The sequence below is a fragment of the Mercenaria mercenaria genome, chromosome 15 (assembly GCF_021730395.1).
Source record: "Mercenaria mercenaria strain notata chromosome 15, MADL_Memer_1, whole genome shotgun sequence".
In the NCBI taxonomy this organism is placed as follows: Eukaryota; Metazoa; Mollusca; class Bivalvia; order Venerida; family Veneridae; genus Mercenaria; species Mercenaria mercenaria.
The window spans coordinates 20,471,371-20,489,606 of record NC_069375.1 but is presented as its reverse complement, the minus strand read 5'-3'; the positions used below and the strand labels follow the sequence as shown (position 1 = coordinate 20,489,606).

The following is an 18,236-nucleotide window of genomic DNA, read 5'->3' as shown; positions in this document are numbered from 1 at the left end:
TATTTATTCCCATTCCTCTGTTATAGTGACTTTGAAAATCGTGTCTAATTAGTTTATTCTATATGTAATTAGGCATGAATTTACCTTTTGAAGATAAGCCCAGAACGAGTATTATATTTTCGGCCTTTGTAAATACACTCTATTGAAAGTCGATAATGTTCGTTTTTCTCTTTGGTTCATCGGATCTTACATATTTATGAAAACCTTCATTTTAGCTATTCAGACACCTCTAGTCATTAATATTGATAATATAAAAGCCTTGAAATTCTATTCAAGAGTATTCCATTACAAACTTACAGATCGTAGTCTGTTTCATACATTTGTTATTAACATTTTAACGTCTTTATGTCTCACACAACGAGTAAATATATTGAATGTTAGAATTTCGCTTGGAAGGATAATCATATAATGTTAAAGGGATTTATGCACTGTACGTAATTTGTCGTATTGAACAAAAAACGAAAGGTAGATCATACTTTTCTTTATTTCTGAGTTTTCTATGATTTACTATATCAGTGAGCTGTATTTAAAGAACTTTATTATTTTATGAATTCGTGAATAATGAAATCATGAACTTCACGATTTCGTACTTTACAACTTGTATGAAGTATACACTTCACAAGTATGAAATTATGAATTTATCAATTTGACACTCCACGACTCCACAATATTTTTAATTTCATAAAACCTAAAACCTAGACTATTAAAAAATATGAATTTCACAATTCAACAATTAGTTTTCAGATGGAAATTTAGAAAACGTAAAATAGTGCGATCGCAAAGTATGAAATCATGAAGTTCAGGCTTTGCGTTCCAAGCGGTGACGGTAAACAGATTTCATTTTGCATCCAGTTTTTCATAATATAAAATCATATAAGGAAAGGATATAACTACTGCCTTCTTTAAATGTATTTTCCGATAATATTCTTTTCCATCAACGCCTTGAAGCAAAAATATATATATTTATGTTAAGAGTAAATTATGGCTAAGATTTTATCAGCATTTGACCGTCTTTATATTTAACACTTAGATAAAAACTATTTTTCTTTTGAGTATCGTGAATATTTGGGCTGGATATAGCCGCTAAATCGCAGTCATTTTCAACTTTAGCTTGAAATATAAGCGGGTGTTATGAATGAAGAATAAAGTATGAAAGGTCGGTGCCGTTTCCAAAGTTTTACGCGAAAATTTAGAACCCAGGCACCCGAAACTCTCTTTTAAAACTGCACTATCAAAAACAAAATACTAGTAGTAGTAATAAAATGATAAAAAATAATATGATTAAACGGGAGAGTAGTGATGTTTTGATAATATTTGATTGCTCTTTGTTTTATACACGAAAAGTACAATCATGTCTTTTTAAAAGAGATCAAAAATAAAACAAATGAGTCGGTCTAAAAGTTATTTCAACATCGGCACATACAGCCATTCCAACAATGTTAAGATTAAAATTTTAAACAATAGTTATACAGATTTAAATAATTCCATTTTTGGAACTTAAAATACAAACTGAACCTTAGAAAATAGTCTCTTTCTAATTCAGCCAGTCAAAAAATCCCCCCCCCCCTCCCCATTCCTCATGCCGGACCGAATGGCACACTGGTTGGAACATTCGCCCAATTACAGGTTTGGTGTCGTGTATGTCCATTCTTTCCGTGACTAATATTTTCAATGTGTCAGTTGTAAGTTACTGCGGAAAAGTTGAGTGCTTGTAAAAATATAAAATAATGACGAAAATAAAACCCAAACAAAAACAATAATTATTCCAGGTTAATTCTGACTTTTAAGTTGGTCGAAGTATGCGTCTACGTTCCCACATGGGGATTGACGTCAACAGCTGATAGATAGTACGCTCAGTCAAAATGACATGGAGTTAACGTCAGACGTTAAAAATGTTCTGCCATAAAACAATATAAGTTATTGCAACTATGCATTTGATAACCATTTATTGTGTTGGATATGGTTTAATCTACAAATGATTAGACACAGTAGGAAGGACTGCTTATAATACTGTTTTAACTTAAAGTCCAACCAATTTCCTATTTTCATACGTTTGTATCAGCTATGGGTATATTATAAAATGGATGAAAATATGCAATAAAATATGATTAAACTAAACTGTTGGGTTTACGCCGTTTTTGATGTCACGGCGGTCTGCTTGCACAAACCTGTCTTTATAGTTTCTAAGTAGGCACTCTCCGTAAGAAATTGACAAATTTCCCTCTTCGTGGAGCGCTGTACTTAGTCGGATACTAACTAATATTTCCAGATTCCGGAAAAATTATGATTATATTTAGTTTAACTTATTTTTCCTAAAATACAAACAGTCTTTTTGTGAAATTTTGATGCATAAAATCTGTGCGTAAAAAGTGGGGTAGGGAAAATATCAAGACGATACAGCGAAAACGAAGTCGGAGACCCTTGTATTTTTTTCCGCTCCTTTTACAGTAAAATAAATTTATATGACATTTTAGGTTTTTTTTATAAAAATCTATGGAACAATTTTAACACACTACTTAGTCATTCCGCTCGAAAACAATAATTTCGTAGAACGATTTTGTCATGATTTTTGCATAAAGAAACCTTTCGGTCTGCGATTATTGTCAGAGAACATATTTGAAAAATTACATCACTGCATAGGTTTCAATGGGCTTGTGTATCTGACAAAAACGGTGGAAGTTTTTATCCGAGTGTTAGTTATAAATACGGTCAAATGCTGACAATATCTTAGCATATCTTTACTCTAAATATAAATAAATAAATATATATATATATATATATATATATATATATATATATATATATATATATATATATATATATATATATATATATTAGCTTCAAGGCGTTCATTCTAGTTTTGATGGAAAAGAATATATCAGAAAATATATCTAAAGTAGACAGTGGTTATATCAACTCCTTTTCGGAACTACAGGTAGATATTCTATTGTTTAAATATGACGAAAAGCTGGATGCGAAATGAATTCTTCAGCATACAAGCTGTTTACCGTCAACGCTTAGAACGCAAAGACGTGTCGTCAAGCATACTACATGGCACTGAATCACTTGACCTTAACCTTTAGCCTGCTGGCGGCAAGTAATTTTGCCTTTGTGACCAGTGCAGACCAAGATCAGCCGGATGTGCAGGCTGATCATGGTCTGCACTGTTCGCTATTCGGTCAGTAAATTTTCAATAAACACCCCTTCGAATAATGAATGGTACTGTCCAAATTGGAAGATGGACCAGTCCATTTTAGAAATTTAGCAGGGTAAAGTAAAAAGAGACGAAACAATGACGCTACAAATGATGTTTCTGATACGGACTTTGTTACTAGAATGTTTGAGATTCGCTGTTTGTTAATATGAATTCAGGTATTGATGTTTTAAGCAACTGTTTAATTTGTAAATTCTGAAAAGGTTTTCATTTAAAATTTCATTACATTTCAAATATTATATATTATTCAAATATTCTCCAGTTGTGGAAGTATACACTTTCATTCTGGATTTCATAAATTTAATCATTTCTAGTGTTATGGAACTAGTGCTTGACTTATTTTCGTGTTGAAAGATTCGCATCAATGAAATGAAAATCATAAAGAAATTTCATTTGATATTTTCATTTATAACCCATCATTTATACATCATGGCATTGGTGGAAAATAAAAGATAAATCTTATTTTTCCTGGGAAACTGAAAAAGATGTATATCTATCACTTACCAGTGTTCGGTGTGATTTAAATATTATTATATATGAGGGACAGTTATTCAATTCAAAGACGCTCTGTTTTTCCTAAAAGATGTATTAGCTGTAGCAGTATTAAGTGTATACTAGTACTTTGCATTGTGATAATTGATAAGTAGTATGCTTATGTCACTGTACTGTTATTGTATATTGAAAGGAATTTATAAAGTTATACCGTTTAGTTATTTAATTGTATAATTAATTCATTTCGTTTGTTTATTTGATCCATGCAAACTAAGCAGAAGTATCTGAAGTGAATAGTCGTTCAATTCACGCCGACTTTAATCAGTCGCTGAATATTGGTAAGGAAAACAATTATAATTATACAAAATGAAATAAACTTCATTTAAGGTATAAAATAATTTCATGGTAGATATAAAACCATAGCCAATAAGAATAATGAATTAATTCGTCCGCCATTTTGTTTCTAATGTAAAGTGAAAAATAACTTTGTTCAACGGTTAACCAAAATCAATATTCCCTTTCCGTATATACCGTCTGAGAAGGGGAACCCACTAAAGGGGAAATTGTTGCCTGAACTGAACATTCTTTGTCAATCTTAATCCTGTCAAAATTATATCAGTGCAATGAAAAAGTAAGTTATCTATGTTAAGTATTCCGCAAAGGTCTTCTCAACAAGAGAAATATATAAGGTCATTGGTTAAGTTAAATGAGACTAACACGAAAGACGAAAAAGATGATTTGTGATTTGTATGCGTGCTTATGTGTGTTTGTATGGGTTCGGGTTTACGACGGTGTCTGTTTGTAGCAGTGAGCACAATGCCCAACGTCACTAGAATATCACGCCGTAGAGACGTGACATGATAATAGTGGGTCGGTTTAAAAATAAAACTTTATCTATAACGGTAATTTTTTTATCTATATATAGGTGATATTTCATACCTGTAGTTTCATTATGCGTATTTTTTCTAACAATAGTTTATGATTTCTTTTTCGTCACCGATCGAAAATACAGATCCAAGATTATGTCAAAATGTCTTTAGAATTACATTTAACTGTCTAGTCCTCCAACAAACGGTAACATTACGCTTGATTAGTATTGATTATTTTCTTCTGCTTTTTGAGCATTATATCTATACATGGATTTTACTTCAGTAATATCGTGCGTACACTGTTTATATCAGGAATTTAATTTTCAAGGTAAAATAAGTGTATATGCTTTTCTCTGTGATAATCAGTACAATTTTCACTGGATTTAATTGACCATTGTTGAATTTTCAGCTCAACTATTTGAAATTTTCGTCGACGCACAAAATTTCCGGTTACAGCAGCTTCTCAGAAACTGCTTGGCCAAATCCTATCAAACTTCACACATGTCTTTGGCATTATAAGATGACATCCCAGAACAAATAAAATAACTAGCTTTTATATGTATGCCCATTTCTAACGTGTTAGTTAACATATAAACTGGTTTGCCTCCATTCTTATCAAGATGGTTTTTTTTATCTAATCTAGGCCAGGGTATATTTTTTTGAAAAAAAAAGAGATTAATTTCCGTAAAAAAATGATGTCATCACTGTACGGAATAAAATCAAATCTGGAAAGTAGATGCCTCGGAAGTTTCAAATATATGAATTTCAATTGAAAAAGTGGCAAAATCTGTTTATTGAGGGAAAAATAACATTTTAAGATTAAACTCCTTATAGGATTAATAATTAAATGAATAAATAAAAAACAGTACGATATTTTGCAAACAACCTGTACTTGACTTGAACTTACTTTACTTTCTTACCTTTACTTTGTTCATAATGTAAGGTTATTAATGCATTACTTGTGTGAATAGGAATGCTACAGATATACATGCATAAGTGACCGGTCAGTTTAATTACAGTGGGCACTTGGTTATTCCAGTATATGTATTGTACTATCCATTTGAACTGTCAAAAAAAACAAAGACAAATATCAAACAGGGAATGCCACGTACCAAAATCGCAGTCTCCCCAAAACGAAACCTACAGCACGCAGACGTGCACACCACACACACACACATACACATATACGCGCACACACACAAAGTCAACACACGAGGACAAAACGAACAAACGACAAACAAAGGAACACACACACAAACACGCGCGCACACACAAAGCCTACACAAGAGGACAAAACGAACAAACAAAGGAACACAGTGGGGCACCGCCTTGGAACGGTCAGTGGCAAAAACACCACTGGGGAGCTTAAACCGGTTTATGGTGCGCACCCAACCTCACTCTTACCCCCACCATGTTCCAAAGACACGGGACAGTGTAAATAAAAGTAATCCCCTCCAGGTGAATCTCTAACACACGTAATGGAAACAAAAAGGCATGGCATGTAAAACACAAAAATGCTCGTGTATAAAAATATAAAAAGAACATGTTTCCGGCTTTCATGATAATCTTATATAGGTGTGAATAGAATATAATGAAAGTCGAGAACATGTTTTGACAGATCAAGTAAATAGTACAATACATGTCTGTATAGCTCTGTTATAAGTGATGGCAGATATTGTGTGCTGTATAATTTTAATACTAAGAAAAGGCAGACATCTTATCAAGGACGTAGGATTTTCGATGGGGATAAGAACCAGTGACTTAGACTATATTTGGCTAAAACATGTAGTAAAAATGTATCCGAAATGAGTTCTTTGTGGGGCTTGCCTAAGGAAGCTGTATTGGAAAAAGTTAAAGGATGAGTCTGACTGCAACCCCGCTAAAGATAATGTTTTGCAAATCAAGGTTGAAGTTGTGGGTAAAACATATTCAAAATGTGTCATTTGTATGGCTAAAGTAGAATAAGGCCGCTACTTAACAATTCCATCTAAAGCTCGACTGGACCTTTTAGTTCGTTTTCGAATCTAGCCGTATTTGTATATGCCATATACATGGAAAGCGACTTGACGCATCACTTTCATGGCATCACACTGAATGTGAAATCGTCTCTGATATGACCTGCCAAGAAGCTATTGTTCTTGACCTATGCATCACAGGCGTATCAATGCCAAGCGTTATTTCTGTTGGATAGACTATAGTCAGGATCTGATAAACTGCTGTGCACATATTGTGTTTAGGCCTAGTTCGCCACAAAGAACAATCTTCAGTTCAGTTTTCACAAAAAGAAGAACATGAAGTAATAAATGCGTGTGACATATAGTATGTTTCAAATAATAAATAATAAATAAATAGAAAAAAAAAATAACTTAATCATCCCTAGTGGCGTGCGCGCCGCGAGGAGGACATGCAATAGATTTTCTGGTATGTTGCTAGTATCTAACAACACACATTTGCCAATTGACTGCAACATACAACCAGGAACAGTTAAATTCAATGAAAATTTAACCTAACGAATAATAATGATTTTACAGTATTTGCTTCTCTCACTATTATACATGTTCCACATACCTATGTGCACGGTTTGCAAACATTTGTATGTTGTTTGAGTTACAGAGATGTAAAATGAATATAAAAGTATTGGTTAGTTTACATTTAGGAATATCCTGTAGTTATTTTTTTGTTTAAAAGTATTGTTTCCCCCCACCCCTCTAGCATCAACAAAATAGTTACTACAGAAAATGTGTATAATTAATATCTACATAATTATGCTGGCAATAATATGGTTTTGATGCTCGGGGTGGGGGGGAGGGGGGGGGGGGCAATGTTGGGTAAAATAGCTTTTATATGTATATAACAGAGTACATAATTCTATATATATCGATCTTACTTAGCAATTGTTAATATTAAAAAGTTTAGAAATGTTTTTTCCAGGACCGACAGTGTCTGCACATCATTTAGGTCAATGATTTAAGTAAAAAAATAAATAATTGTAAGTTTCAAATTATCTTACGATTTCATTTGTTCAATTTAGGTATTAGATTAATGCATATGAAAAAATTGCCTGTGTACTGATAGGCACATGGACTTTATATAAATAAAATATATCTTTCTGCTATATCACGGGAAACTCAGCATATGCATAATAAGGCCTAGGTTGTCTGATAACAGGTAATATGTAAAACACAGACAAACCGAACTGCTGAACTCAAGTATAATGGCCGGAAGGTCGAAAGGATTGCAAACTCTCTTATTATGTATGTCCGCCGATGTAATGGATTTTTGACATGGTGACCGACCTAGAAACATATCTCAAATTTCGTAGTCTCTTTTATCTAAGTGAAACTCGCATTTAATGTCCATTTTACGAATAGTTTATGACCATTCATTTTGCATTCCAGGTAGAAGACAAAGATGACTTCCTCAGACTATATAAAGCTCGACCATCTTAAAGTTTTTGTTGATAAAGCTGTAAAACCTGTTTGCAGAGCACTTTTTATGAAACGCTATAATGACTTAAAGCCAAATGAGGTTGAAAGTAACGCTTGGACAGTTGAGCGATTCCTTGAAAGTAATAAAGATAAAATATTGTCAGACAGAGCCGGAAGACAAAAAGAATGGATTCTTTTTCCAAGTATTCCATCTCATACAAATACAGATAAGTGGGACTCGAGTTTAATGTGCTTTCTACTCATAGAAACTTGTAATCTGAGTAAGGTATTACGAACAAATCTGAAGATGTTAAAAGAGTATCTAGATACCATTGAAGAGATCAGAAAATCAAATGTTGCAGAAGATAAATACGAAGATTACCTTGCAGAGTTAAAATCAATCGCAAGCATATGCCTGTCTGATATAAAAGATAAAGAGCTGCAAAAGAAGATTGATGAAGTAAGTGACCACCTAGAGAGGGAAAAACAGACAAAGAAACAAAATACAATTCAGGATAATGAACACAGAGTAGTCCTGAAGAAAAGATGTGGAAATTCGGATGAAAGCACCGGTAATTATGATACAGTTGATTAACATCTTTTTAAACAAATATTTATAGATATATGAGCACACTACGGTAATATTTGGCAAAGGAATAATTTTAAAGATTTGTGTGCATTATGCAAATTTCAAGTTTACCGGTAATGCATTATACTTTAAATTGATTTAGCCATACACAATCTATCATTAATAATATTCCTATTTTGTGCAATTATAGATAGGCGGTAAATCTAGGATTTTAGGTCTAATATAGACAAGCCAAACAAAAAAAAAAAAACAAAAAACAAACATTTAACAATTGTACTTTCTGCATTGTGGCTTCATGTTTTTAAAAAGGTTACCAAAAGTCCATGGACCATAAGGTCTATTTATAGCAATAAATAAAGACCGCTATGAAATTTTTATAAACAAGAGGCCTTCTTCAAAAGTGTAAATATCACAGTTATTGTTTAAAATCGTTGAAAATTACTCACCAAGTTCAGTTTTGCATCTGATTATTTATTGATATATGAACTGATGCTATCTGTAGAGTTTCAGATGGCCACAAAAATCTCAAAAATTAAAAATCAACTTGTATAGATATATTTCAACACTTTGAACACCCATGCACTGGATTAATGGATAAACTGTACAAAATGTTCTGTTTACAATAATCTGGATAAAAGTAGGCAAACAGATTTAAGCAACATTTTATAATATCTTTCAGTTTTCGTATCTTGTGTTATATTTATCAAAAGGACGAAGAGGTAGATCCCTATTAGTAATGTACGTTTTTATCGTTTTTATGAAATTTTCTGATAACCTCCATTTAATATTCCAAAAGCAGACTATTTCTTTTAATTTCAATATAATTTCTACTTTTACACTTCTATTTGACAGACAACGATCTTTCAGCTATGTGAAACAAGACACTGCGGTTAGAATTAATCTATTTTCAATCTGTGCAAACACGATGGGGAAAGTGAATTAATAACAAATTTAAAAAACTTGCATTTCTTATGAATTTCGGCAAAATATATTCTTGTAAATACAAATATTTAATAAAATAGTGCAACAGTTATATATTCATGTCATGTCTTAGACATAGTATGTTTAAGTTTATTTAATACTTATGCTGAAATAACGCTACCAAGGAAAGAGTTTCAAATAAGCTTAGCTTTCTGCTCAATCCTTCATGCCTTTATAATGTAGTGTTCCTTGTTGTAAATGTATATACGTGAATAGAATATTGATTAAAACCAAAATAACTCTACAAGAAAAGGAAAATCAAATTTAAAAAGAAAAAAAGCAGATAACATCCAATAAGTTTACGCTTGAAGAATTGATTAAGCACACATAAGTTTAAATGATCAGTTGTTACAGGGTAATGTTTCGAACAAATCCATTTGCAGAAAAAAAATGTAATTAACCATCTTTAAAACTGATAAAAATGCCTTGGTGTCTAGATTCTGTAGAGCAGTTCAGACACGATATGTGATGTTAGGAAGTTGCTTCTGAAGTATTACTTCACACCGGTGATGAGACAGCTTTCCTCGTCATGATGGTTGCCGTAATCATAAGTTAAATTTTGTTCACATCTACCCTGATGCTCCTATGCCGGATGTTGTTGACTCTAGAACCCATTCCCTTACTGGAATCAGTGACTAGTGCACTGAAATTTCAACAAGTTGGTGTATTATTTTGCAGAACATCAACATTGTTTTTGCCTCGTTTTTCTGAATAAGTATCCATATCAGCCTATGTATCATATATGTGTCGCTACCAGGGTCTCTGGTAGTGAATATGGCTGCTTTGCGTTGGCTTTTTCTATGGACTTACACTGGTGATTGTGGTGACTTTGGTGCCTTGACGTCTTAGGACAACTCATTAGGTATCATATAAGGAATTCAACTGATCCAGTCCCTGCTTGATGCGGCCTAAGTGGGACAGGTCATTGTTAAGATGTCAATGTGTTTTTTTTTTTGCATTTGAAATCTTGAAATTTTGGCAATATAGATAGTAGTGGGCGTCAATAAAATTTCTAACTTGAAAGGTCATGAAAAAGCCTTTGCAATTTTTCAGATGTCAAAAAATTGTGTTGAAGTTTGGCTGTGCCAATGACTTGGTTGACGGTTTTGTAAATGAGTGCTAAAAAGAGAAATTGTTCCGTGACAGGTTCTTTTGGCTCCACTGAAGTGACAACGGCTTCAGTTGATGTAGAATCCTCCATCAATACATCGCCTACAATGTAGGCATATTCTATCAAGCTTTTGATTAAGTAGAGATTATTAAAATCTATTAAACGGAACTCCGTTTGCTTGCATTCCTCTTACCAAGTTTAGGACTTTGGTTATGAGCTGTGTTTCACATGGTCGTCTACAACAGAGACCATTTTATGATTCATTTAGGACGTTCTGTTCTCGAAGTATCCCACGATGTAAGAGTGAAGGATATGTTCCATCACATTAGAACATATGGAAATTAGGGAGACCAGGATAAAGTTGCCTGATAATGCTACTCTTCTTGAATGTTGGAACAATGTTGGCCAGATATCACTCCTTTGGAACTTCAACGTATTTCAGGGGTCAGGTATATACAATTGAGTCACAGAGAGATCTCTTGCTTTAATTCTTGATGTATCCTTCGAGAAAAGTGACGGAAGAATTTCTGGACTAGTGGCTTCATGCGGTTAAAACGTCCTTAAATGTTTTCCAAAACCAAGTGAGTGATTACTTAAACACGGGTACCTTCAGGTAAGGTATGCATGTTTTGTTCTTGAACAGCCTTTATGTGAGCGTCGCTGGGAATGATACGTTTATTGTTTGATAACAGGGAATCACCTGATGCGTCTTTTTTTTCTGTGATGACTGAACTCATTTTATCGCTTCTTGGCTTATGATATTATGCATATTGTTGCCTTGTACTTAGTTGATGATTCTCTGACAAATGATACCAACTGCTTGCGTCGTTTGATTTCTTTAGCAATACATATAAATTTGATTAAAACTAAGTTTCTCTACATCATCACCCGTAATATTATGACACAAGGTCCATATAATTGCACGAATATGCTCATGAATTACGCCCCTTTTTCACTTAGAATTTCAGGCTCAAGTTGTTGTGCATTTTCAGTCAAATATGATGCTAGACATTGTGAAATACTCTTGCAAAAATTGTGCCCATTTTATACTTATAAGTTTTGATACACTTTGCTTCTATGTCTGTTATTATTTAATACATTTGAGACAGACTTAAACTATTATTGGAGTCATTAAACATCAAGTGGTAGCTCCGGCTTCCTCAAATGTGCCCAATTTAACTTTATAATGGCCGAGTACGCTATCAACAGGTGACATGTATATACAGTATATTAATATTATGAATTTGTTGGCGTCCATTGTGAAATATGCTAAAAATAGCAATATCGTTGACCTTGGAGATTCTTTTCAATTTGTAAGTTATGTTACCTTCTAGCTTTACAGAAAATTTGGTGCTTTTGTCCAATTTGTCTAGATCCGACTTAAAAATCCCCTTCTATGAAAGTTTATCCGTTGTGTGAATTGGCATTGTAATTATCTGTTTTCACAGTCACTAAGAGTTGTAAAAAGTATTTGTTCGAATGCAATGACCTTGCAATACAGTGAATGCAAAAAATATCTTTTCATTCAAAACTGCACACCTGTTTAAAACACTGATCACAAAGTGGAAACACCCAAGATACACCGTCCTATTCAATTTGTGTTCAAGTATTTTCTTTAAGCATTTGAAACACAATAGTTAATTTTAATTTCGCCAATGTTATAGAACTACTTTTACTAAATTATATTAGTCAGTAAAGCGTGTAAAATCTACAATCATTACATTCCTAATGTTTTGTATAGAGTACTTCTACAAATGTCGAAATTACTTTGATACAATTGAACGATAGTTTGGCGTCCCAAAATAAAAGTTAGTCAGCTGTAATACTCTGCTTTTTATTGGAATCATTATTAAAACATATCTACTGACGTCACCTTTTAATTCTGAGTCTTAAGTATGGTATGGTACGGTATATATAACTGCGTTTTTTCAGAGATGATTGATGGCGACAGGCTCGAAACTTACAACGAGACACTGAGAAATTTACTCATAAGGCTGCAGCCATCGTCTCAACATGTACAGGAAGAAAAAGGTGTGTGTAACTATATACAAATGTAGAAAAGTTCACTTCTAGTTACAATCTTCATGTTTCTTATGCATGTAATGTTCATATACTTTGTGTAACAACTACCGCCAACCTGCATTTAAAGACTATAATTTTGTAAGAAAACAATGATGACGCTTTTGCAGTTGGAAAAATACACTGCAAATGTTTAGATTAAAATAAACCTTTTGGTCTTTACCTTTTGGAAATATCATTTTACAAGTGTTACTTTACATGTAAAAATAAAGATAAAAAATGATAAGGAAAATAGTCCAAAAATAAAATATTTCGCGACTGGTGAAGCCATAAGCGAAACATGATAAAGTTCATACAATAACCACTTAGTACGAACCACCTACGATTGCCTACATAAGTTACCTGGTCATATAAGATATATGAGCTTTAGCTGAGTTACCAAATGGAACGTTTGCGTTGTGAACGTTTGCTAATCCAACAGCCGCCGTCATATTACGCTTTTGATGTGTAAGCCATCTATAATTCCATATATCAGTTTAAACAATGTAAAAAAAGGAGAACACAAAACTGTAAATATAAAATGTTGTGGTTAAGTAACTTCCAGATAGTTATGAAGTGTAAGGCTATTTTTGAAATACGCATGAAGGCCTTTGACTTTCACACATTTAAATTGACTAATTACATAAAAATGATACAAGGTAAAAGGTGATTTCCCGGAAACAAAGAGCACCCCCAAACACATAGAGTCATGCATCGCAAAAAGCCCATAACAAAAAGAAGCTGTGACGGAAAAAAATATTGTAGACGGGTTGCTTAAAAAATCCAACTATAAGTACATCATAACAATATGCAAAACACAGAAAAATTGGGTGGGGCGGAAAGGTGTAGATAAAAAGAGTCAAATGTTGGTGGAAGGTAATGCAAGGATGCACTTTCCTTAAACGCAGAATTCTTACAACATATCAGACACGCACGTACAAAAGACTTCACGCACGCACGCACGTACGCACACACACGCACACACACACACACACATAACTAACATATACAGATAAATTTAGTGATGAGGTTGCGACAGACTGAAAGACGTCTGTCATATGCATAAGATTGGGAATTCAAAAGCAAACATCAATGTATTTCTTTCAGACTATATAAAACGCTGCAAAAATGTGTTAGATATTTTTCTTTCTATATTTTGTAGATTCAAAGCAAGAAGACAATGAGGAATGTTTTGTAGATTTTAAGGATTCAAAACAAGAAGACATTGAGAAAAGTGTAACAATGGAATTAACAAAACTGAAAGAACAAGAAGAGGTAATTTATCATACACATAGTTGTTATAGATAGATAAAGGATATCCAATAAGTGTATATTCATTTTTGAATGCGCTGAACGAGTTAAGTAAGATGGTATGATTTTACCATATGGCAAGAATGAGATTGTTTATTTAACTAGTTCAAAAATTTCTGTAATAAAATAACACTCATTTGATATTCTATTTATCACATACACAGTAAAATTGGACGAAACTGGAAACGCAAATTGGCTATGATACTATAAACAAATAGGACTTAAAAGTAACTAGTCAACCTAAAAAGTTCGTCCCAACGCCATAAAAATTGATATGTTAAAAAGCAATTATTATTTAACAATTTGTAGTTATCTAGTATCATTTTTGTACATTTTACATGGCTCGATTTTTGTAGTTTTAATTAAGAAGGGCGATAAACAACGATTGATGCCCAGACCTGTGAGAGAATATTGTCACGTCAGTTATGACTTTTAATAGCCGCATGAGAAACAGAATAAGATTTTCTTTAACTTTTCTTCTTGATGTTTATTATGTCAAGACAATATTCCGTTGAGCTAACAGATAAAGTAATATCAATCGTTGAAACTTGTCTTTTGCAACATTGTTAAATCAAACTACTGTTGTTTCTTGTCTTTGTATTCGACAATAACTAATCATTAAGTACCTAGGATTTATAACTGACTTACACCTTTGTATTTGAACAGGAAATGGAACTCGATCTTGAAAAGGAGACGAATAAAAAGCTAATGGATCAGCCACAAGACTCAGTTATGCTTGAAAAGTTGTAAACAGAATAGTTGGCATAATATTGTCTTTAAATGCAGTTATGGCTTGGATGTAAATATTTAAATGGTTCTTTAGAGAATGGAATAAGAAAGCCGCGTTTTAGTGGCAGTAGCTGTTACACATTTATAGTAAGAATAATTCCTTTGTTCAAGCGCACGACTCGGCTTATATAAAGTTTGTTATAAGCCCGACGGAATGTATTATGTTATGACGCTGGTTTCCGTCTGTTCGTCCGTCCGTCCGTCCGTTAGAAAGAATTAATCCTTTGTTCAAGCGCATGACTAAGCTTATATTAAGTTTGTTACACGCCGGATGGGACGTTTTATGCTATGACCCCGGTGTCCGTCTGTTCGTCCGTCCGTCTGTTCGTCCGTTAGAAAGAACTGTTCCTTTGTTCAAGCATGACTCAGCTTATATTAAGTTTGTTATTATATACCTAAGATTATTTTCCATTGAGTTTCAATGGACCGCGATCGTGCAATATGTTTCCATATTGACCTGGAACGCTTTCATATCGGACGTGGAATGTTTTCTTAACGTTGTAATGGAAAGAATCACGTGACGCCTATGGTGTCCACGCGCACGTTGCGACAACAAGTTGACGTCATTTTCGCGGAAAATATTAATGCGCGTCACTTTGATTTTGTTTATTACATTTTCGGAGAAATTCTTTTCGTATTTTTCCTGTCTTTAGTTACAAAACGATATTTAGACATAAATTATTTATTTGATAGTAGGTATGTAATAAAAAGGTTATCAGCTTTTTTATGTGGATACATGCACTTGTTCTTTCGCGGATAATATTACACTTCTAAAGTCATGCAGTATTACCGCTGCAGAACTCGTGCATATATCCACATACAAAGTTAATAACCTATAATTATACACCCGACGGGGCGCATTATGTAATGACACCGGTGTCTGTCCGTTCGTCCGTCACACTTTTGTCCGGGGTATAAGTTAAAAGTATTAATCGCATTTCATTGAAACTTCAAAAAGGAGGACATTGACGAAAAGTGCAGTGTCAAAGAACCCTAAATCTGCTTCATATAGTTTTTTTAATTATCTCCCTTTATTTTACAAAATAAGTCTCGTTTGGAGCATTTTTTGAAAAGTACTAATGGCATTTCATTGAAACTTTACAAAATGATAGATGCCTTTGACGGGAAGTGCAGAGCCAAAGAACTCAACTTTACTTAGTTTTTTAATTATCCCCCTTTATTATACAAAATAAGGCTTGTCTGGAGAATAACCTGTAAAGTATTAATGGCATTTGTTTGTAACTTCACATTTTCATAGAGGTCATTGAGACAAAGTGCAATGGCAAAGAATCATAACTCTGCCTTACCTAGTATTTGAATTATCTCCCTTTATTATGTAATATAAAGCTTCTCCGGAGTTTTACTTGGAAAGTATAAATGACATTTCGTTGAAACTTCTCAAAAAGATAGAGGCCATTGATGGGAAGTGCATTGTCAAAAAAACATAACTCTACCTAGTTCTTGAATTATATCCTTTTATTAGACAAAATAAGGCTTGTCCGGAGTATAACTTGAAAAGTATTAATGATATTTGATAGAAAATTCGTATAATCATACAGGCCATTGAGACAAAGTGCAGTATTTAAGAATCATAACTCTACTTTACCATACCTGTGACCTTGAACTTTGATCTGTTGAATTCAAAGTTAGTAGGAGTCATCTACCTACCAGAAATAATGTCTTTGTGAAGTTTGAAGGTTCTATGATAAATAGTTCTCGAGATATTGATGGAAAATCCTTTTTGTAAGTTTAGGTCCTTATGACTTTGACCTTTCCTCTGTTGAACACAAGATCAACTGAGATCATCATCAGACGTAGGTCAAAGTCTCTTTGAAGGTTGAAGGTTATATACATTTTCTCTTTATTATGCGATTTTTTTCATATCTCCAAAGCTGTTTTACGCTATTCCAAGATCTTTTCTCATAATTATGAGAATGCTGTCTCGCAGTTAAAAGATATATATTCAAGAAGCATGACACGATTTGCCTTTCGTATATTTTGTTTTATTATATGGGTTCAGGTTTATGAATAAGTAACAGATATTTGTTGCAAGGTATTTAATGTTTGAAAGTAACAATTCCTATTTTTAAAAAGTCGTGCTTAATGGAAAATCCCATCAAACAAAAAATATATTTTGAAAGGTGATGACCAGTTTCTGCCAATGAAATTAAATTCTAATCGGGTAATATCGTACGCGTGTTTCAAACATGATTTTGTTTTTGAAAACTGTTTTAATTTTGTATCAGAAAAAGTGTTTTAGAATTGCTTTGTGTAAATATCGAAAGTAGTAGATATAACAACATAAAAAGAATATACATATTATGTAACAATTGAAACATGAAAGTATTAGAAGATGAATATAATTCTTATTAGTCTGTCCAAAGTGTAGAAATTTGACTCAGAAATATTTGAAAAAAAATCAAATTTGAAAACCTCATGTCTGTCCGAACATAATAAAAGTATTTACATACTTTGCAATTAATTTAAAGAATTTAAAGGATGAATATTATAGTGTATACTTCTCTTGACATTGTTTTTCATATCTCCAAAGCTGTTTTACGCTATTCCAAGATCTTTTCTCATTATTATGAGAATGCTGTCTCGCAATTTAAAGATATATATTAAAGAAGCATGACACGATTTGGCTTTCGTATATTTTGTTTTATTATACGGGTTCAGGTTTATGAATAAGTAACAACTATTTGTTGCAACGTATTTAATGTTTGAAAGTAACAATTCCTATTTTTAAAAAGTCGTGCTTAATGGAAAACCCCATCAAACAAAAAATATATTTTGAAAGGTGATGACCAGTTTCTGCCAATGAAATTAAATTCTAATCGGGTAATGTCGTACGCGTGTTTCAAACATGATTTTGTTTTTGAAAACTGTTTTAATTTTGTATCAGAAAAAGTGTTTTAGAATTGCTTTGTGTAAATATCGAAAGTAGTAGATATAACAACATAAATAGAATATACAGATTATGTAACAATTGAAACATGAAAGTATTAGAAGATGAATATAATTCTTATTAGTCTGTCCAAAGTGTAGAAATTTGACTCAGAAATATTTGAAAAATTTAAATTTGAAAACATCATGTCTGTCCGAACATAATAAAAGTATTGTAAATAATTTAGCAAAATTACATACTTTGCAATTAATTTAAAGAATTTAAAGGCTGAATATTATAATGTATACTTCTCTTGACATTTTTTTCATATCTTTAATGATTATAATGCATCACTTTCAGTTCACATTTTGTATATGTATGAAAAATGTTTGGCTATATATACCTTTCAGGTGTTTAATTCTGAATAAAATGTTGTTGTTGTTGTTGTTGTTGTTGTTGTATTAAGTTAGAGAATATCCAGGCCCGAATCAAATAATTTGTCGGTCT

At 32.8% G+C, this 18,236-nt stretch overlaps 1 protein-coding gene across 1 annotated transcript; it reads left to right on the top strand.

Moving 5' to 3' along the window:
* Nucleotides 1-302: 302 nt before the first annotated feature.
* LOC128548953 (uncharacterized) lies at nucleotides 303-17,959 on the top strand. Its single transcript, XM_053524728.1, has 5 exons — nucleotides 303-465; nucleotides 7,974-8,575; nucleotides 12,617-12,715; nucleotides 13,905-14,017; nucleotides 14,720-17,959. Exons 2-5 carry the CDS (start codon nucleotides 7,987-7,989, stop codon nucleotides 14,801-14,803), a joined length of 885 nt encoding a protein of 294 aa, XP_053380703.1. The 5' UTR covers nucleotides 303-465; nucleotides 7,974-7,986; the 3' UTR covers nucleotides 14,804-17,959.
* The last annotated feature ends 277 nt before the right edge of the window (nucleotides 17,960-18,236 follow it).

Coding starts and splice junctions, on each gene's coding strand:
- LOC128548953 (XM_053524728.1), top strand. CDS start 7,987: ATGACTTCCTCAGACTATATAAAGCTCGACCATCTTAAAGTTTTTGTT. Junction 8,576..12,616: donor AAATTCGGATGAAAGCACCG/GTAATTATGATA, acceptor GCGTTTTTTCAG/AGATGATTGATGGCGACAGG. Junction 12,716..13,904: donor ACATGTACAGGAAGAAAAAG/GTGTGTGTAACT, acceptor TATATTTTGTAG/ATTCAAAGCAAGAAGACAAT.